General features: G+C 34.4%; 2 protein-coding genes across 6 annotated transcripts; both read right to left on the minus strand.

Annotated features, from left to right (window-relative positions):
• Nucleotides 1-6,443: 6,443 nt before the first annotated feature.
• Nucleotides 6,444-7,905, minus strand: LOC107947029 (kinesin-like protein KIN-14K). The gene is made up of 4 exons (XM_016881566.2): nucleotides 7,663-7,905; nucleotides 7,170-7,228; nucleotides 6,968-7,093; nucleotides 6,444-6,888 (listed from the first exon to the last, which is right to left on the minus strand). Exons 2-4 carry the CDS (start codon nucleotides 7,171-7,173, stop codon nucleotides 6,707-6,709), a joined length of 312 nt encoding a protein of 103 aa, XP_016737055.1. The 5' UTR covers nucleotides 7,174-7,228; nucleotides 7,663-7,905; the 3' UTR covers nucleotides 6,444-6,706.
• Nucleotides 7,906-9,295: 1,390 nt separating this feature from the next.
• Nucleotides 9,296-19,202, minus strand: LOC107947030 (uncharacterized). Of its 5 annotated transcripts, none has more exons than XM_041107450.1 (8): nucleotides 19,092-19,202; nucleotides 18,075-18,320; nucleotides 17,832-17,896; nucleotides 16,868-17,631; nucleotides 10,957-11,762; nucleotides 10,734-10,876; nucleotides 10,424-10,613; nucleotides 9,296-10,333 (listed from the first exon to the last, which is right to left on the minus strand). In XM_041107450.1, exons 2-8 carry the CDS (start codon nucleotides 18,259-18,261, stop codon nucleotides 9,741-9,743), a joined length of 2,748 nt encoding a protein of 915 aa, XP_040963384.1. In that variant the 5' UTR covers nucleotides 18,262-18,320; nucleotides 19,092-19,202; the 3' UTR covers nucleotides 9,296-9,740. The 5 variants fall into 5 exon arrangements, with proteins under 5 accessions (XP_040963384.1, XP_040963381.1, XP_040963382.1 ...); XM_041107447.1 differs by having other exon boundaries at nucleotides 18,984-19,132; XM_041107448.1 differs by lacking the exon at nucleotides 19,092-19,202 and adding an exon at nucleotides 18,429-18,996.
• Nucleotides 19,203-22,082: the final 2,880 nt, after the last annotated feature.

Raw genomic sequence — 22,082 nt, forward strand, 5'->3', positions numbered from 1 at the left:
CAGCCCCATTTCATCCATAGCCACCAGAAACCTCTTGACATTTACAGGGCCACATTTGGAACCACCATCCTGAAATTGGAGAAGAAACATGCTTAGTTAGTGAAGTACAACATCCAGAAAAAGATGCAAACAAGTAAAATTAACTCTAGAAGAAAAACGTGAATTAAATTGAAGAAAACACAAAACAAAGTATTAAAAAAGAGTGATCGAACCATTTCAGTGTTATTACAAAACTCCAGTAAGGAAAATCTCGAACACACGATCGGAACTCGAAAAGAAAAAGAAGAAATAGGACAAGGCTCCAAGGCGTGTATCAAGCCACTATCTTTAAGGTTATATTCACCCCCACTTATCTTCAGTGTGCAAATGAGTTCCAAGCAAATTAACCTCGAGGATACAATGAAGCCAATGACTATTTGCGTTTTGCACTAACGAGAATAGTCCACTATGCACTGAGTAATGTGTAACAAAAACTCAATTTCTACAAAGGATTTTTGCAGTAATACTTTATAGAATAATCTAATAATATTAGAAAATGAAGGAAGAGAAGAAATAATATTAGAATTTGTTGATATATTTCCAAATGAAAATCCATTCCTATTTATAGGAATTTTCTTATCTCTTCATAGAGACATCTTTCAATAGGTGTCTTTATGAATAAATATATAATAATTATTCATTTAATTTGTAACTATTCAAATAATATTTTTTTGAATAATTATAATTCTTTTTTAAAAAAATCAAATGATATAACTTTTGACCAATGACCAAAAGATTTATCTTTTGATTAATTACACCCATTCATTTATAGTTATTGGGATACTATAAATATTTGAAAATGTTCCAACAATCTCCCCCATTTTCAAAATATTTAGATTTTGATATTCTTGGAAATCAATTTGCATAAATAAAGGTGTCTTACGATTGAACCTTCACTTAGTGAAAAACATATTAAAGTTAATCGAAATTGCGTGGTAGACTAAGCTTTGAACCAACTATTCCATTTGATTAACTGAACACATCTCACACAATGATTTCAACATCAGTCAATGCTTAGTATCTAGGGACACTATTATGGCCATGTGTCTATGTCCTCTTTTCATGAGTGCCGTCAGAGCCAAGCCCTTAAGCTCCTAGAAGCGGCCACACTTCCACTCACATAGGTAGATCCCATCAAAAGTGTTCCCGTAATTATAACACTCTAACATATTTATGTTATGGGTCTATTAAGAGTATATTACTCATCCTTCCCTTATCATTACAGGTACCTAGCACTTTAATCATAGGATGAATTTATTTATAGTGCTAACAGTCACATACTAATGATGTACTTTGTCTCATTGAACTCAAGACATGACGTTATACCAAGCGTTGAGTCGAGTTTCCATCATGGGTGACTCTAATTAATAGGCTTGAGTCCCATCCCTTTTGAGGTCCTTTTTACTGCATCTCTAGCAAGACTTTTTGTCAAAGGATCTGCCAAATTTTCACTTGACCTCACATAATTAATAGTGATCACTCCATCAGAGATTAATTATCGGACATAACTATGTCTTAATCCAATGTGTCTAGACTTTCCATTATATACTTGGCTATATGCCTTTGCTAGAGTAGCCTCACTATCACAACGGATAGAAATAGGTGAAATTGGCTTAGGCCATAAAGGTACATCATAAAGCAAATTTCTTAACCATTCTGCTTCTTTAGATGCAGCGGCTAATGCAATAAATTCTGCTGCCATGGTGGAATCAGTAATACATGTTTGTTTCTTGGAACCCCAAGAAATAACTCCTCCACCAAGAATGAAGATCCATCCACTAGTAGATGCATGATCTTCCAAACTTGTAATCCAACTAGCATCCAAATACCCTTCTAAAACTGGAGGATATCCATTATAACACAATCCGTAGTTAATAGCTTTCTTTAAGTACCTAAGTACTCTATTCAAAGCTTGCCAATGCAAACTACTTGGATTACTTGTGTACCTACTGAATTTTCCAACAGCATATGCAATATTTGGTCTTGTACAAGTCATTATATACATAAGACAACCAATTAGACTTGCATATTTCAATTGATCAATTTTCCTACCAGCATTAGATACTAATTTTAATTGAGGATCCATGGATGTAGATGCTGGTATACTGTTGAAGAGATCAAACTTTTTAAGCACATTTTCAATGTAATGTGATTGTGATAAAGCTATAGTGCTTTCATCTCGGGTTATTTTAATCCCAAGAATAACATCTGCTACACCCATATCCTTCATAGCAAAGTTGTTTGACAAGAATTTCTTTGCGTTTTCTATTTGTTCCAAATCCGTGCCAAAAATGAGCATGTCATCTACATATAAGCAAATTATGACACCCTTTCCATTATCAAATTTGCATATATGCACTTATCGGATTCATTTATTTTATAGCCATTAGCTAAAACAACCTTGTCAAACTTTTGGTGCCATTGTTTTGGTGCTTGTTTAAGCCCATATAAAGATTTAACAAGCTTACATACCTTATGCTCTTGTCCTGGAACAACAAATCCTTCCGGTTGCTCCATGTACACTTCCTCTTCCAATTCACCATTTAAAAATGCAGTTTTAACATCCATTTGGTGAACAACCAAATTATATATAGAGGTAAGTGATATTAATAGTCTAATTGTAGCAATTCTTGCTACTGGAGCATAGGTATCAAAGTAATCAATACATTGTCTTTGTGTAAAACCTTTTGCTACCAACCTTGCTTTAAATTTATCAATGGTTCCATCGACCTTCATTTTTTTTTGAAGATCCATTTACAACCTATTGGTTTGGAACCTGGTGGAAGATCAACTAAGATCCAAGTTTGATTTCCCATTATTGAATCCATCTCATCATTTATTGCTTCTTTCCAAAAAGCAGAGTCTTGAGATTTCACTGCCTCTTCAAATGTAATAGGATCAGATTCGGTATTATAACAATAAGGTATCTTATTGCATATACTTTCACCTTTTCCTTCTACAAGAAACATAATGAAATCTGGTCCAAAATCTTTTACCTTTTTAATCCTCTTACTTCTTCTTAATTCTTGACAAGATTCATCATTATTATCAATTTGTTTCAATGGAATCTCATTCTCATTTGAAGAATGAATCAATTGTTGTGGTTGTAATTGTCTTGATATAGAATTAAATCTATTTTCATCAAAAATAGCATCTCTTGATTCAATAACAGTATTAATTGAAATTGAATCATTTGGTTCAATTACCATGAACCTATATGCCTTGCTATTTTAACAAGCTTACATACCTTATGCTCTTGTCCTGGAACAACAAATCCTTCCGGTTGCTCCATGTACACTTCCTCTTCCAATTCACCATTTAAAAATGCAGTTTTAACATCCATTTGGTGAACAACCAAATTATATATAGAGGTAAGTGATATTAATAGTCTAATTGTAGCAATTCTTGCTACTGGAGCATAGGTATCAAAGTAATCAATACATTGTCTTTGTGTAAAACCTTTTGCTACCAACCTTGCTTTAAATTTATCAATGGTTCCATCGACCTTCATTTTTTTTTGAAGATCCATTTACAACCTATTGGTTTGGAACCTGGTGGAAGATCAACTAAGATCCAAGTTTGATTTCCCATTATTGAATCCATCTCATCATTTATTGCTTCTTTCCAAAAAGCAGAGTCTTGAGATTTCACTGCCTCTTCAAATGTAATAGGATCAGATTCGGTATTATAACAATAAGGTATCTTATTGCATATACTTTCACCTTTTCCTTCTACAAGAAACATAATGAAATCTGGTCCAAAATCTTTTACCTTTTTAATCCTCTTACTTCTTCTTAATTCTTGACAAGATTCATCATTATTATCAATTTGTTTCAATGGAATCTCATTCTCATTTGAAGAATGAATCAATTGTTGTGGTTGTAATTGTCTTGATATAGAATTAAATCTATTTTCATCAAAAATAGCATCTCTTGATTCAATAACAGTATTAATTGAAATTGAATCATTTGGTTCAATTACCATGAACCTATATGCCTTGCTATTATGTGCATAACCTATAAATATGCATTCAATTCCTCTTTCACCTAACTTTTTACGTTTAGGTGTTGGAACTTTTACAATAGCTCTACAACCCCAAACCTTCAAATAATTAAGGTTTGGTTTCCTTTTCTTCCATTGTTCATAGGGGGTTATTTTAGTTTCCTTATTAGGAACTCTATTCAATATGTGACAAGCTGTTAGAACAGCTTCTCCCCAAAAACCTTGTCCAAGACTTGAATATGATAACATTGAATTTACCATTTCAGTCAAGACTCTATTTTTCCTTTCAGCTACACCATTTTGTTGTGGTGTGTAAGGGGCTGAAACTTGATGGACAATTCCAATGAGTTCAAAATAACTTGGATTATAGTATTCTCCACCTCTATCCGATCTTAAGCACTTGATAAATGATTCACACTGAAGTTCAACTTCAGATTTATAAATTTTAAATTTATCAAGCGCTTCATCTTTTGAATGCAATAAATATACATAACAATATCTAGAACAATCATCAATAAAAGTAACAAAATATTTCTTTCCACCTAATGTAGGAGTATTATGCAAGTCACATAAATCACTATGTATCAAATCAAGCAATTTTGTTTTCCTTTTAACCTTAGGGAAAGGATTTCTTGTAATTTTAGTCAACATACAGGTATTGCATTTTTCAATATTATTATTAAAAACAAGAATTAAATCTAATTTATACATGTCATTCAATTTTCTATAATTCAAATGACCTAATCTATAATGCCACAAACAAAATGATTCAACCATATAAGCAGAAATAGTATTTTTATTCTTATTAATAATATTAAGTTTGAACATGCTTTCATACATATACCCTTTTCCCACAAAAATTCCTCCCTTAGACAAAATAAACTTATCTGCCTCAAAAACAAGTTTGAAACTAAACTTATTCAACAGACTTCCAAACACTAAATTTTTCCTAACTTCTGGTATATAATATACATCATTTAAGGTTAAAACCTTTCCAGAAGTGAATTGTAGTTCAACAGACCCTTTGCCTTTAATTGTTGCGGTGGAAGAATTTCCCATGTACAAGACATTGTCATTTTCACATTGTGTGAACTTTGTGAACATGCTTTTGTCTTTGCACACATGTTTGGTTGCTCCGGTATCAATCCACCATGTATTATCATCTTGTGCCATATTAATTTCAGATATCATTGCAACAAACTTTTCGTTATTATCAGCCTTAGAAGATGATTTCTTCTTTAAAAATCGACATTCATTCTTGAAATGTCCTGGCTTTCCACAATGATAGCATGAGCCCTTTTGTTTCTTTTTGAACTTAGGTGCTCTATCAGCCTGATTGAACTTTCTTTTGAATGGTTTAGTAGTCTGTACTTCCTCCGTAACATGTACTTTGGCATTTTCAGAATTTAGGTTCTGATCTTGTTTTCGATACTCTTCTTCAATACGAAGATGATTTGCCAAAGCCTCAAGAGATATTTCCTCTTTCTTATGTTTTAGACTTCTTTTAAAGTCTTTCCAAGATGGAGGAAGTTTGTCTATTATAGAGGATACCACAATCATTTCATCCATTTTCATATCATATTGCTTAAATTGATTCAGCATCTTTTCAATATCACGAAATTGTTCCATAACAGAACGACCATCAACCATTTGATAATTATTGAAACGACTGACAAGAAATTTCTTACTTGTAACATCTTCGGTCATGTATCTTGCCTCCAATTTGTCCCATAATTCTTTAGCTGTGACGTCGTTTTGGTAGGTGTCGAACAAACCATCAGATAAACCATTCAATATGTGGCCCATGCACATGTAATCAGCATTGTCCCATTTTTGTCTTTCTCGGGTTGCAGCAACAGATTCGTTTTCATTCTCTTCAGGTCTTGGAGTATCCAAAACATAAGCAATCTTCAAAGTTGATAACAAAAAGTGCATCTTTTTCTGCTATCGTCGAAAATTGTCACCATCAAAACGATCAAGTTTAACAAAGTTGGAAGCCAACTCCCTTAGTGTTCCACTTTCATGTGTTGTGGTAGTCATCATGAATTATAACCTTAAAATTGTTATTACAAAACTCCGGTAAGGAAAATCTCGAACACACGATCGGAACTCGAAAAGAAAAAGAAGAAATAGGACAAGGCTCCAAGGCGTGTATCAAGCCACTATCTTTAAGGTTAAATTCGCCCCCACTTATCTTCAGTGTGCAAATGAGTTCCAAGCAAATTAACCTCGAGGATACAATGAAGCCAATGACTATTTGCGTTTTGCACTGACGAGAATAGTCCACTATGCACTGAGTAATGTGTAACAAAAACTCAATTTCTACAAAGGATTTTTGCAGTAATACTTTATAGAATAATCTAATAATATTAGAAAATGAAGGAAGAGAAGAAATAATATTAGAATTTGTTGATATATTTCCAAATGAAAACTCATTCCTATTTATAGGAATTTTCTTGTCTCTTCATAGAGACATCTTTCAATAGGTGTCTTTATGAATAAATATATAATAATAATTATTCATTTAATTTGTAACTATTCAAATAATATTTTTTGAATAATTATAATTCTTTTTTAAAAAAATCAAATGATATAACTTTTGACCAATGACCAAAAGATTTATCTTTTGATTAATTACACCCATTCATTTATAGTTATTGGAATACTATAAATATTTGAAAATGTTCCAACATTCAACAGAACTGGGACGCGGCTTGTTCAAAATAGTACAAAAGATGGTTCCATCAATCAAATACTGTCTGAGCTCCTCTTCAGTTGCATCCAAAGGCAACCTTAAATCAGGAAGTATGCCATTTAACCAGTTCACCAATGAAGACAGCCAGTCACCTAGCAAAATCAAGACTCAAAGTTTAATATAGGAAGATAAGTAAAAATACTGAAAGAGCTATGACATTTTATTGTTTACCACTAATCAGGCCATCAAAACTTTCCATTTGTTCAATATCTACATCATGAGTTCCATTTGAGCCGTTAGCTGTACTATTTCCCCTCATCTTGCTTATTAGTTTAAAGTCCAGTGACTTCTCAGAGACTGTAAATGAAACTTTAGTTTTCAACAAATTTAGCTCGCATTAAGATGGAAACTAAGAGAAAGAAAAAAATATTACCCATTTTCAATATCAAGCCTTTGTTTTGTGGCGGTCTGGCGGAATGTGAAGGAACGAAGCTGTTCAAAATTTTAAAAGAAAAAATATTAGGACAGAGATTCTTTTCTTTTCTCACACTTCATCTGAATGAAGTGAACATCATAAAACCACTCTACTAAGCAGCCAAAAGCAATGCTATACAATTCTTTTTGCCATCCAAAATGTTTCTAGAAAGTGCTTTGAAGCCAAATCAACCTCATTTTTTCAAAGCAATCTTCAACTCCAACAACAAAGCTAAACTAGCCTTAAGAGTAATAGTTCTCGAACAAACAATAAAATTCAGGAAAAAAGAAAAGGAAAAACTCTTCACCGTTTTCTTAGCAACCAAACATAATTTCCAAACATCATGCTGAATTATCGATGCTTAGTATAGTTTGTTAACCAATTATTTAAACAAAAAAAGTGAGAAAAACTGTATAGCATGTATTAATAGAAAGTAAGGTAAAGCACGAACCTAAGGAATCTAACATAAGCCTAGAGCAAGGTCTTGAAGATCCAACTGAATCTACGCATTTGACAGCTCGGAAGAAGAAAAAAGTGTTTTCCAACATTAAACAGAGAATTAAAATGAAAACCGAAGCGGATTTCGAAATCTCGAACCGCACAAGCTTTTTGTATTTACTTTTGTACTCCGCGAAGGAACAAATAGAAAATAATGGTAAGGCAGGAAACTTTTTGTTCGAGAGTGTAATTCTAAATTTTCTCTTTGGCTTGATTTTGTGTGTGTTTTTTTTTAATAATAATAACGAACGTTTTTAAATTTATTTGTCTTTTTGTTTAATTCAGCGACTTTGGAGTAAAGTTCCCGCCTTCGTACGTTTGGTTTTCTGTTCTTGTGACTTTCTTAATAATTTGGTTAAAATCTGTCATAGGTCCTTGTACACTTTACAAGTTTAGAATTTAGTCCTTGTGTTTTTATTTTCTAGAAATTAGTCTTTTAATTTTCAGATTTCAAAATTCAGGTCTAATTGTTAAAATATTTTTTTGTGAAATTTATTGGTGTGACATTTTGAAATAAAAAAATACTCACTTAATATTTATGTAACTAAAAAATAGCATTGTGATAAATGTGAATTTAACAAAATTATTTTATCAGTGTTAACAGTTGACTTGAATTTTAATTTTTGAAAAGTAGAAGAAATAATTCCTAAAAAATATATATAAACTAAATTCCAAAAGTAGACTTATGATATATTTTAACCTAAATCACTAAAAGATAAATTTATTATATAAATATTTTATGTGCAAAGTAGATTGTTCTTTTCATGCATATTATTTTTTTTCATACATATTCTATAAAAAAATATTAAATGTCATAATTATCTTTATAATAATATTTATTTTTTAAAGAAAATTATTTTTAATAACTTTAAATTGTGATTTATTGGTTAGTTTGTCTGCTCCAAGAATAGCCTGATTTAAATCATTATTGTAAAAAATATATATTTGAAATTGTTTTGTTAGTATTAGTACAGTAAAAAGTCAATTTTTGTTGCAGAGCAGGAAACCTTATGGTTAGTAAGTTGTTGATTGAATTTTAACTCGATTGGAATGAGTATTATTTTCGATACAGAAGGATATGGGTCCAAGCACGCTAAAGTGCATTATCCTCTTATTTATGGATTAGAGAGTAGCTATGGGTGTTTTTAAGCATTGTGTGAAAAAAGAGCAGATATAATCTGAATTTATAATAAGATTGCTAAAATATATTTATGAAGTGTGTTAAGGGACCTGATTTGGCTTGGTCGAACTTGGACAAAAAATTTTGTTTACAAGCCAATTTAACCTAAATTTAAAATTTAAATCATTTTTATTTAATTTTATTTATAAAAATATTTAAATAATAATATGATCTTTTTAGGCGCATCAAACCAGATTTGGAAAAACCTTTTATAATCGATCTTTGGCCCAGCCCATGGGGACTATTCAGGATGCATTTAATCATGTATCCTTTACATATTACATGTATAGTACCCAACTCATGTACCAGAAAGATCAAACACTTGAATAAAATTTCAACCTGAGAGGAAGAATGGATTTTCACCTTAAAAGAAAATTCAAACAGAGAGGAAGAAGAGAACAGGTAATGGCATGAAGATAAACTATCTGAAATATATAAATAGTGGACTGAATGATTTACTTGGTAATTACAAGCTGTAAAGCCAATATTGCTATATATTGTCTAATCCAGTCCCACTGGAAATCTATTTGGAACTGAAAAATTAACCTATAAATGATTATTATTGTTTGGGCTTAATGTAAACAATGTATGTAGGAGTGTCAACACCATTGTTTCAATCCATGCACTGGACTGATAACCACTTGAAAACCAGCAAGAAACACCTCTTCTAGGGCCGTCATGCTGTTCCGAGGAGGAAATAGCGAGTTAAGCGTGAATACAAGGTTAGAACACTGAATGAGGCCAATCATGTCTCGATAAACACGGAACACTGGTTGTGTTGCCCTGCAAAAACTGCCTCTGTTTTCACAGATGCAATTTGGCAAGAAGTGCATGAAGCAGCATGTGCTGCTTTACGTTTGCAGTCGAATGGCAGCATCAATTACCAAATCCTCTAAAATGCTGTCAACTAACTCTGTGAAAACTTCCTCCATATCGAGTCGGTTATCCATCCACATTCCAGATTTGTGCAAATCCTTTTCAACAAGTTGCTGTAATGTCTGTTGGGGCAGCTCCAAGAGGAGTTGCCAATCGACATGTCTCAACACTTCATGAACCAGATTTTTTGATAACATAGCCGGTTGAAGTCGTGGATAGAGAAGTGAAATCCATGGGGAGCATCCAAAATAACATTGATATATCTCCAAAATGACTTCATTGATATAGCCAAAAAGCAGCCTACGATCGGTATAGGACTTCTCGGGCCATACTTCAACATTATTGAACAAGGATGCATCAGGCATTTGGTCTGACAAAAGCCATCTCCTAGAGAGCTCACCCCAATTGAGACCAGAAACTTGGAGAACTGCTCTTATGCTTTCAGACAAAGATCCTTGCTTATCCTTGGAAGTACCTGCAGTACTCTTCAGATCCAACTGGGATTCCAATATCGAAGTTGCATTGTGTTCTTCAATATCTATACAAAATGGTTCGACCGGTGGTTCAGCTGCACAAGATTCAGATGTTAATTCACCATCAAAAAGAAAACATATGCCCTATATATAATAAGCAATTTCTATCAAAAGAATTCATTCACCTGCTAGAGATACAGTGCTAGGAGAGTTAACGCTCTCTTCGACAAAGAACTGTTCAAGAACTGATACAGGACTTGGCTGCTCTTCTCTATCACCTGTGCTATCAGAATTTTCTGCTCTTTGAATGCTTGAAGGGCTTGATGAGTAAACATCTATTGACCAAGATGATGTTCGATCCCCTGATGGTGAATTCTGGAAAAACCAGAGTGACCAAGATAGAACATAATTTTAGCACATAAGACAACAAAATTAAACAAAAGGAGAACAAGAGAAACAAAAGACATGAATGAAAGAGATGAATAGTTGATGTACTGGTTCGGTTCTTTGGGTCATGTCAGAATTCTGCACACCATTTGGTTCCGAAATGACACCTAAAGCATTACTTTTGCATTCGTCCCACATGACAGCATGATGTCCTTCCATGACTTTCCCAGGACATACAGAGGTTTCATTACCTGCGCAGATAAGATAAATTATTATTTGAGGAACAAATGATGATTGGGATTTCATTTTCTCTTTCAAAACCGAGAAGTACCTTTGTGACTAAAATCATCACTGACGGAATACACAGTTCGAAGCACTTTGGTGGCAGGAGATAAATCACCATTGGTACTCTTCTTTGCATTTTGCAGTTGATTATCTGGCTTCTTGTTATCAGACACCAGCTGCCTGCCTAAAGTATTAATGGGAGAAATTAAGTAGCTGCTCTTTTCTTTCTGAACCCTCCACTTGTATCCATTAACAGTTGAATAGTTGTTGTATGGTGAAAATCTCATTTGTGGTGATGCAAACCGGTGTTCCTTGTCTCTTACTGGTGCAAGTCTAGGCAACAAGTCATATTGAGGCAATGACGTTAAAGTCCTCAGTTTCTGTTGTCTCGATAAATCTTCATTTCCTCTATTTAACATATCTGAAAGGTGTTCACTAGGATGAAATTTTCCATTGAGATACCTTTGAGTTAACATATTTGAGGTTCTATGACAGCTCTCTGTGGATGAAGCAGCTTTGCTTCCAATGCCTGTAACAATGTTCTCCGTTTGGCCTATCCCATCTCTTCTGTTGACCTCACGGAAAAATTCAGACATTTTTCCAACATCCTGATGGCTTTTACTAGAAGAAATGCTTTCATTTTCCCGCCTGCTCGTTTCTTTAATATCATCTTTGAACTGTTTGAATTCATGAAGGGATTTACGAATATCATCTAGGGACATCTGGCGATGCTCCTTTTTGTTCACCTTCATAGCGTGCCGCAACTTCTTTTTCATGTGCTCAAAAGACAAGAATGTCTGCCTAACACTTTTCTCCTTTTTCCTCAAGCTATGACTAGACGGTGGTGACGGCCTGTTAAGAAATGGCTTAAAATTGGTAGTGGATTGTTGTTGTTGGTAGTGGGTTGTTGGTGGTAGTGGATTAGTGGATGGTTGTTGGTGTCCATTTTCAACCACAAATCTTTGCCAAAGTTTTGGACAATTATGTCCTTGAACTCTCTTATAAATAGAGAGGTTCATTAGCCATATTCATCATCCCAAACCAAGAGAGAGCAAAGCTTGTTCTTTGAAAGCTAGGATTTTAGCTTTCGGGTTTTCTATAGGGGTTGAGAGTTGTGAGGTTCTCGGGTTGTGTCTTGAGTGTAAAACACTTGTAATCTTCATCTTGTTATAGTGAAATTTTTTTTTCGCCTCTGCCCGTGGACGTAGGCATTAAAGCCGAACCACGTAAATCCTTGTGTTCACTTTATTTTTCGTTCCGGTCAATTTACTTGTAGTCATATCGGAGTTCTCGAAACGATCCTTTCCGCAACAAATTGGTATCAGAGCGTAGTTGAAGGAGTGATAATATTTTCTGAATTGCCCTGTGACTGCAGCTTTGTCTGATCTTTCACATCAGGAAGAAAATATTATCATTCATTCAAAGGTTCCAAATTATGGCTACAAGTGTTTCATCGACTAAGTATGATGTCGAGAAATTTACCGGGAAAAATAGTTTCAGTTTATGGCGCATCAAGATGCGGGCAGTGCTGGTTCAACAAGGATTGCTAAAAGCATTGTCTGGTAAAGATAAATTACCAAGCACGCTTTCGGAAGAGCAAAAGGATGACATGCTAGAAAGAGCACATAGTGCTATTCTGCTATGTCTAGGAGATGAAGTGCTACGAGAAGTAGCGGATGAGAAAACCGCGTCCGGTTTGTGGCTCCGGTTAGAGAGCAAGTACATGACGAAGTCATTGACGAACCGGCTCTACCTCAAGCAAAGACTCTATGCCCTGAAGATGGAGGAAGGTACACCTGTTTCCCAGCACCTGGATAAATTCAATTCCATTATCATGGATTTGAATAATATCGATAACAAAATCGATGATGAGGACCAAGCAATAATTGTTTTGTGTTCTTTGCCTCCCTCGTATGAGAATTTTGTTGATACAATGATGTACGGTCGTGATGACCTGACTCTAGAGGAGGTGAAAAATGCCTTAAGTTCCAGTGAGTTGAGGAAGAAAATCACTGGTAAGGTGGTCGAAAACAATGAAGGCGAAGGCTTGGTTGCTCGAGGAAGATCCAAGGCAAAGGGTGGAAGTTCAAGTAAAAGCCATCCTAGATCGCAGTCCAAGAAGAGAATACAGTGCTACTACTGTAAGAAGTACGGGCACATGAAGGTAGATTGTCCGAAAAGGAAGGAGAAATCAGAATCACAGGAGCAACAAAATGATCGTGCGAATGTAGCTGATGCAGATTCTTCAAGTGATGCCGAGATCGTTCTTGCAGTATCCGACTCTTACGCTGGTGGGAGATGGATTCTTGATACGGGAGCTACATTTCATATAAGTACTTCGAAAGATGCATTCTCAACATACGAGAAGCATTCTGGTTCAGTACTAATGGGAAATGACCACGCATGTCAAGTCATGGGGATTGGCACAGTTCGTATAAAGATGTTTGACGGTATTGTTAGAACTCTAACTGATGTTCGGCACATTCCAGAAATGAAGAAAAATTTGATCTCTTTGAGTACGTTGGACAAGAAAGGCTTTCGGTACTCTGCTGAAGGTGGAGTTCTCAAGGTATTCTCGGGTGCTTTGACTGTGATACGTGGTAATTTGGAGCGGGGCCTTTACTTCCTCGATGGTTCCTCGGTTACAGGTGTTGCGGGAGTGTCATCATCAGATGATCTAGATTCTGACACCACGAAGTTATGGCATATGCGGCTCGGGCATATGAGCGAGAGAGGCTTATCGGTGCTAAGCAAACGAGGATTATTGTCTGGGCAGTGTACAGGAAAGTTGAATTTCTGTGAGCACTGCGTCTTCGGTAAGCAGACTCGGGTAAAGTTCAGCACTGGGATTCACAAGACAAAAGGCACAGTGGATTACTTCCATTCTGACCTTTGGGGGCCTTCTCCGACAATTTCTAAAGGTGGTTACAGATATCTGCTTACCTTTATCGATGATTACTCGAGAAAGGTTTGGGTGTATTTTCTGAAGAGCAAGTATGAGGTTCTCATCAACTTCAAGCAATTTAAAGCTTTGATCGAAAATCAAACAGGAAAGAAGATCAAGCGATTCCGGACGGATAATGGCTTGGAGTTTTGCTCAGGTGAATTCAATGAGTTCTGCAAAAATGAAGGAATAGTGAGACACCGCACTGTTCGTCGAACACCACAACAAAATGGAGTTGCAGAACGCATGAATAGAACTCTCTTGGAGCGAGCTCGTTGCATGCGATCAAATGCTGGGCTCGGTGAAGAATTTTGGGCTGAAGCTGTTAATACTGCTTGTTATTTGGTTAACAGATCTCCATCAACAGCTATTGAGCTGAAGACTCCTGAGGAAGTATGGTCTGGTTCTCCTGCTGATTACTCTGGTTTAAGAGTGTTTGGCTGCCCTGCGTATGCTCATGTAAATGAGGGAAAACTCAAACCGAGGGCGAAGAAATGCATATTTCTTGGATACGGCCAAGGGGTGAAAGGATACAGGTTGTGGTGTCCTGATCCGGTTTCGTCCAAGTTCATCATCAGCAGAGATGTGACTTTTGATGAGTCATCCATGCTTCGATCCACCACAAATTCCCGGGAAAAGGAGGTGTCAGATAGAATGGGAGATCACGGTGTTGAGAAGCAGGTGGAGTGTCAGGTGGACGCTCCAATTCCTACGGAAGGTACTTCAGTCCAGGATGATCAAGTTGAGGTGCAAGATTCCGATGAAGATGAGTCACCTCAAGAAAAACCATATAGCATTGCCACTGGAAGAACGAAGAGACAAATCAAACCAAATCCGCGTTACGCTAATCTGGTGTCTTTCGCGCTCAGTGTGGCGGAGTCCATTGGTATAGAACCTTCCAGTTATAATGAGGCTGTCACGTGTGATGAATCGGCACAGTGGGCAATTGCTATGAGTGAGGAGATAGAATCTCTTCACAAGAACCATACTTGGGAGTTGGTTAAGCCGCCAAGTAACCAGAAGATAGTTGGTTGCAAATGGGTCTTCAAGAAAAAGGAAGGCATCCTAGGGGTTGAAGCAACTAGATTCAAGGCACGATTGGTTGCTAAAGGCTTCACTCAGAAAGAGGGGATTGACTACAATGAAGTTTTCTCCCCAGTCGTAAAGCATTCTTCCATTCGTGTATTACTTGCCATGGTGGCCAAGTCTGATCTAGAACTTGAGCAGCTTGACGTAAAAACGGCGTTCTTGCATGGTGAGCTCGAGGAAACAATCTACATGCGTCAACCAGAGGGTTTTACAGTTCCTGGTAAAGAAGACCATGTCTGTCTATTAAAGAAGTCTTTATATGGATTGAAACAATCCCCAAGGCAGTGGTACAAGCGGTTTGATAGCTTCATGATTCAGCATGGTTACACAAGATGTGACTATGATGCTTGTGTCTATCATCGGAAGCTCTCAAATGGTTCGCACATTTATTTGTTGCTGTATGTTGATGACATGTTAATTGCTTCCAAAAACATGTCGGAAATCAACAAGTTAAAGTCGCAGTTGAGTGGTGAGTTCGAGATGAAGGATCTGGGTGCTGCCAAGAAAATTTTGGGCATGGATATTCACAGAGATCGCAAGGCGGGCAAGCTTCGTGTGTCGCAGAAGAACTACATTGAAAAGGTTCTTCAACGCTTCGGCATGGATAAAGCGAAAACTGTGAGTACTCCGTTGGCACCACATTTCAAACTCTCTGCAGAGTTGTCACCACAATCTGATGAAGAAAAGCAGCAAATGTCTCACATTCCATACTCGAGTGCAGTTGGAAGCGTGATGTATGCAATGGTTTGCACTCGTCCAGACATTTCACATGCAGTTAGTGTGGTCAGCAGATACATGAGTTGTCCTGGCAAGGAACACTGGCAGGCCGTGAAATGGATTCTCAGGTACTTGAGAGGTTCTGCAGATTTATGCTTGGTATATGATCAGAGTGACTGCACTAGCAGTGTCACGGGCTATGTGGACTCTGATTATGCTGGAGATCTGGACAAAAGAAGATCTCTGACGGGTTATGTTTTCACTTATTCTGGAGGAGCCATTAGTTGGAAAGCTGTGTTACAGTCTACCGTAGCCTTATCTACGACTGAGGCGGAATATATGGCGTTAGCAGAAGCAGTGAAAGAAGCATTGTGGATGAAAGGTCTAGTAAGCAGTTTGGGTTTACAACAGGATTTCACTGTTGTATTTTGCGATAGCCAGAGTGCCATACATCTGACTAAAAATCAGATGTTTCATGAACGGACCAAACACATTGATGTCAGATATCATTTTGTTCGGGAACATGTTACGCAAGGTGACATTGTTATCAGCAAGGTTGCTACCGAGAAGAATCCTGCAGATATGTTAACTAAGGTGATCCCTGCATATAAGTTCAAGCATTGCTTGGACTTGATAGGTATTCGGGATTGATTAGCGCCAGAGAGGCGTTTGGAAGAGGTGATCCAGTTCGAGGAATTCACTATGATGTTCAGCTTGGTAAATTTCAAGCCAAGGTGGAGATTTGTTAAGAAATGGCTTAAAATTGGTAGTGGATTGTTGTTGTTGGTAGTGGGTTGTTGGTGGTAGTGGATTAGTGGATGGTTGTTGGTGTCCATTTTCAACCACAAATCTTTGCCAAAGTTTTGGACAATTATGTCCTTGAACTCTCTTATAAATAGAGAGGTTCATTAGCCATATTCATCATCCCAAACCAAGAGAGAGCAAAGCTTGTTCTTTGAAAGCTAGGATTTTAGCTTTCGGGTTTTCTATAGGGGTTGAGAGTTGTGAGGTTCTCGGGTTGTGTCTTGAGTGTAAAACACTTGTAATCTTCATCTTGTTATAGTGAAATTTTTTTTTCGCCTCTGCCCGTGGACGTAGGCATTAAAGCCGAACCACGTAAATCCTTGTGTTCACTTTATTTTTCGTTCCGGTCAATTTACTTGTAGTCATATCGGAGTTCTCGAAACGATCCTTTCCGCAACACGGCCAATTACTGATTTTATCAGGATAACTTTGTTTGCCTGATTTCAAGACTACTGTGGCATAAGAAGTCTGGGGCATATCACTTCCCTTAGAAATGACCATTTCAGCATCTACTGACCCTTCACACTCCTCTGCTCCTTTTGGCTGACACTGTGATGTTTTGGCGTTGGAGGAAGATTGAGGTGGTTGATTCTCCGTCTGAGAATCCCGTAAATCTTGAATATGTTTCACTAGCAGAGAATTTGGGTCTTGTAGGAGTTTCATGAATAACTCCTTGTTGGAATTTAAAACCTCCAATGCTTCTATAAAATCATTAGGTCGGTTGGCTACCTCATTTATAGTAAGGTTCTCCCCATCAGTTAACTTCTGATTTACGAAAGCTTCAACTCGAAGATTAATCTCCGTCTGATGGCCATGCTTCTTACCTCCTATGTTTTTACAGCTATGGTTTCCTCCATTGCTAGTACTCACATCATTATCAGATGCTTCTGTCACAGATACTAAGTTGTTATTTGAAGGTGTCTCAGCCATATTTCGCTCTGAAGGTTGGCTATACCCCTCAATTGCTGCTTTACAACCACGAGCACGAAAGCGACTGGATTTCTTCTTTGAATGGCCAACAAGTTTGGGGTTAACCTGTTGATTTTGCAATTCACAAATGACTCTTTTCTTCATTGTCAGATGCTTCACAGACATCACTTCTTCTACATCATTTTTAACTTCTGTCTTCCTAGAATTTACTGCAACACTCCTGTTATCAACAGCATCCTGAAAATGTTCAAAACAGATGTATGTGAAGCATCAGACAAAGAAGAAAAGAGCTACCATGAAATGCAAAAATCGAAATCCATGATAAGCTTAACAAAAATTGTAGCTCAGTATTGTTGCAAACTTTGTACCAAAGAAAGAACAAATGGTACTCAGAAAATGCATTGAATTTTATCATAAAAGCAGCTTAATAAACTCACATCTATGTGTTGACCCTTCTCCTCATTAGAGAGAAATCTAGTCTTATTCTTTGCATGACCATCACCTGCAGATGACATAATTGAACTTAGGTGTATTTGGCAGCTGTAAGACTTGAAAAATGCATGTGACATGATCAAGAATGAGAATAATTAACCTACTTTAAAGAACATATATATATATATGATCTGCATGGAAATGAAAATATACTTCATTCTCAACAAAAGATAAAAGGGCTTCTTTACATTTAGCCTGCCTGTTAGCACGCTTCTTATCGGAAATGAGCTTCCCATGTGAATGAGCTTGGCGAAAATCGAAGAAGTGAATTAACCCCCAGGCACATCCTGACTTGTACTTTTCATAGATTGCAGGGCTTTTAGGTGACAGCAAAGGGCTCTTAAGCACTGGGCTCCTAGGCAATCTCCTATCCATTTTGAGTGCTAGCAGTGAGGCATTTTTATGTGTTTATTCAGAAATCTAAGCATGAGAACCTGGAAAAAAAAATCAAGTGAAGTTGTCAGTCAAATATTGCACATGACATCACAAAGAAAAAAACGACAAGACATTTGAATTTAAATGTTTTGCTGAGGTAAATCTACTTGAATTTGATGTAATCTTCATCATCTCACACTCATAACCCAGCAAAAGACCCTGAGTGAAGCAACCATGAGACTCACTGGCAATTAAATGTAGAGGATAATGAAAATAAAAGTTGAACATTCAAAGCCATTTAAGATCCCAGAAAATGAAAATGGAGAAAGTAAAAATCTGCTAAACAGAGAAATACTCAGAACAAGAGAGAGAGAGAGAGAGAATCAATCAGCATTGTTTCAAATATAGTAAAAACTATATCATTCTCTTAATGTTTGAACCAAAAGAAAAAGAAAAACCCATTCCATGCATTATTCATCATCTCCAAAAGTCAAATCAAAACCCAAAAGAAAGAAAAGAAAAAGAAACTTAGTATCTTCATCTACCACATGAGCACTTGCCAGTTCTTATTATAGTGCTATTCTGGCACTGAGTTCATAATCACGAGTCAATTTAGCATTAAAGACAAACCATAGACTAGAAGAAGAAAAAGGAGGAGAGTTAACTCAAAGCCGTAAAGGAGAGGGAACAAATAAATTAAAATAAAAAAATTTGTGGGAAACCTGGTTCAAGGATGAAGAAACAAGAATGGCAGAGAGTTTAATATGACATTGACAAGTAACATAGTAATAAGGTTTGGAGATAGAGAGATGTATGAAATATTTACATACACACGGTAATGGGGTAAAGTTTTTATAAACTTTGAAATGAAGCAAAATCTTTGAATCCTTTGTCTTCTTTATCGCTCTCCCTCTCTTTTTCTTCTCTCTCTGCAATTAAAACTTTCAACCATCATCACTGCTTGTTTTCCACATATTGCATAGCTGTATTTAAAAATTAAAAAATTACTTTCTTTTTATATTTTACAAATTTGTTTTTTTTGGCTTAAAAGGAAATAATTTATTTTTTTGTCAATATTTTTTTTAAATTTTAAAATATGAGTTAATATTTAATGTGTTGTAATTGAAAAAGTATTTAATTTCTCAAATTTATTATGTATTTATTTAGATATTATTATTTTATTATACCTTAAAAAGATTATATCTCACCATTATTCCCTAAAAACTCCTACACAAAATGTAGCATAAATACAACTATTTGTATTTGATAATAATATTATTTTGCATATTATGGGGTGTGCCATATTATCCTATTTGACTCATTTAATTGAAATATAATATTATATTATTTGGTTGACAAAAGCAACATTATTTAAAAGCTTGTTTTACCATTTTGTCCTTAACTATAAATAAGGAATGAAAATTAGTTATGAAAATATATGAACAAAATCAATACAATAATGATATATAAAATGTTAAAATAATGAAAAACTTGTTTATAATAAATTAAAATTAATATAATTTTACGACTAATATAATATAAATATATAATTAACGGGAGAATACAATTTAAATTTTAGTGACAACATAATTAAAAAGGGACAATCACAAATCTCCAAAAGATTTAGTATTCATAAATCGTAAAATAAATTTGAAAGATGCCTTAATTATAAAAATATACATAATAGAATAGATAAATATTAAAAATTATCGATTTAAGGTTGTCGTTATCGTACTTGATTAGGTTGCAAACAAAATGAGCTTACATCTTAAACAGATATAAATTCTAAGCTTTGCCTTGATCTTTTTACAACTATAATTCATATTGGTCAATAAATGTTGAAATTATAATTGTATTTTATGATTAAAGTAAAATATGTAAGAGATTGCATATATTCATTACGATATACAAAATGAATTGGTTATTATTATTTTTATTCGATAAATGATTAAAAAATAGCATAAAAATATGAATATCATTCTTTGTGAGCCTTATGTTATTTAAGAAATAGATGGTAATTCGATTACTAAAATATTGAGAATATAAAATTATTGGCTTAAAAGTAATAGTTAAAATCCACACGGAAAATATCATTCGGAAAGTCATTTTATTTTTTTTAATTCAAATGACTTCTTTTGAATTAAATTATATAGTATCTTTAAAGTGGTTTATTTTTTACTGATATGACTAATTTAAAACCGTATGAAAGCCATGTAAGAAAAATACATATTAACTTTCACTCCGCTCCTTTAAAACAATATTGATGAATATTACAATCTAGGAATCAAAATAAAAAATAAAAAAAACCTCACAATTCTAAATTTAATATTTTTTATTTGTTCATTTGACCTTCAATGCATATAATATTAGCCAGTAAATGTTTTTATCTTTTAAAATTATCACCTAATTTAATTTAAAGAAAGATGTTATCAATTAGACTTCAATTATTAATTTACTGGAGAATAAGAATTAAATTCTTGAAATTAAAAATAAAAAGATTAAATTTTAAATGTACAAAAAATATAAAGATTAAGAATATATAATAAGTTAAATTTAAAAAAGTTAAAATGGTAATTTTTTTTTTGGGCAACCTATAATCGGGCAATAAAATGACAAGTAATTTTGATGGTAGGAGTTAATGAGATTTTGACCGTTAAAGTATAACAAGGTCTTTGTATTAGGAAATATGTTATATTTTGTCTTATTTATTAAAAAATGAGTAAATTAATTTTTATACATTAGTTCAAAGAGAAAATTGATTTTTCTGTTAAAAATTTCATCAATTTTTATTATTAAAAGCTAACTTGGTTAACAGAATAATCATACGGTTATATGTGGCACATCACATGTACCTCATTTTGATGTACATGAACTAATTTACTTATTATCTTAATAAAGAGATAAAATACAATGAATTAATAGTAGAGATAGCTAAATAACATTTTGCTGCGTTGAAATGATAATTAATATATTAAATTATGTAAAAAAGAAAATTGGTTAAAATGGCAAGCAAGTTTGATGGTAAGGAGTTGAAGCATTCGTGTTTGAAAACGGCAGCATCTTGGACGTTCTGGTGTAAGAAATTAGAAAAACTACAAATTTGGCAGAGGCGTTGCTGTCTGATGGAAGGTGCAGAGACATTGTTATTTGTCTCTATGTTCCGATTTTCGTTTTTGAATTTTGCTCTCTTTTTTTGGAGTTTCGGCTTTTGGGCTCAGCTGAACTTTTTTATTATTTTTAATATTTTCAATTTTATATTATATGTATTTTTTTGGTCAAAATATTATTATATGTTTTTTCACTTGCACAAGAAAGGATAATAAGTGCTCAATTTGACTTGCAGATGATTTCAAACTACGAATGGTGAATTCAATTTAAAAATTCTGGGTCTGGTTTTATTGTTTTTGATAATAAAATAGATATAATTATGATGATTTAAATAAAATAATATTATTTTAAAAATAAAGTATAATTATAATACTACCTACTTAGTCTGATGAATAATAACTTCCATTGATTATAGGATACAATCATAACAAAGTTTAGAGTTATTTCAATATTAGGTGGGTTATATTTTCACATTTTATGTTTTATATTAATTTGATTTTACTTTATAATTATTTAAATATATATTTATAATTATATTGTATTTTACTTGTAAATTCTATAAAAATCAACTATTTAATTACATTAAGCTCAAGTTTTTTTTTTTAACTAGCTTAGTGACGTTATATAGATTTGGAATTCTAAATATGGATAAACATCAAAGATTGCTGTCATTCTTTATGTAGGCTCAATTAGTATTAGCATTCATGCCTATT

This window comes from Gossypium hirsutum, chromosome D12 (genome assembly GCF_007990345.1).
Source record: "Gossypium hirsutum isolate 1008001.06 chromosome D12, Gossypium_hirsutum_v2.1, whole genome shotgun sequence".
NCBI classification, from domain to species: Eukaryota; Viridiplantae; Streptophyta; class Magnoliopsida; order Malvales; family Malvaceae; genus Gossypium; species Gossypium hirsutum.

What these genes read in the sequence shown, in the direction of transcription:
- LOC107947029 (XM_016881566.2), bottom strand. An exon ending in TTTTGATGGCCTGATTAGTG is followed by an intron (nt 6,889 to 6,967) that starts GTAAACAATAAA and finishes TGATTTTGCTAG; the next exon opens with GTGACTGGCTGTCTTCATTG.
- LOC107947030 (XM_041107450.1), bottom strand. Translation starts at nt 18,261, where the DNA reads ATGGATAGGAGATTGCCTAGGAGCCCAGTGCTTAAGAGCCCTTTGCTG. An exon ending in AGAAGGGTCAACACATAGAT is followed by an intron (nt 17,632 to 17,831) that starts GTGAGTTTATTA and finishes GAACATTTTCAG; the next exon opens with GATGCTGTTGATAACAGGAG. An exon ending in CCTGATAAAATCAGTAATTG is followed by an intron (nt 11,763 to 16,867) that starts GCCGTGTTGCGG and finishes ATTTCTTAACAG; the next exon opens with GCCGTCACCACCGTCTAGTC.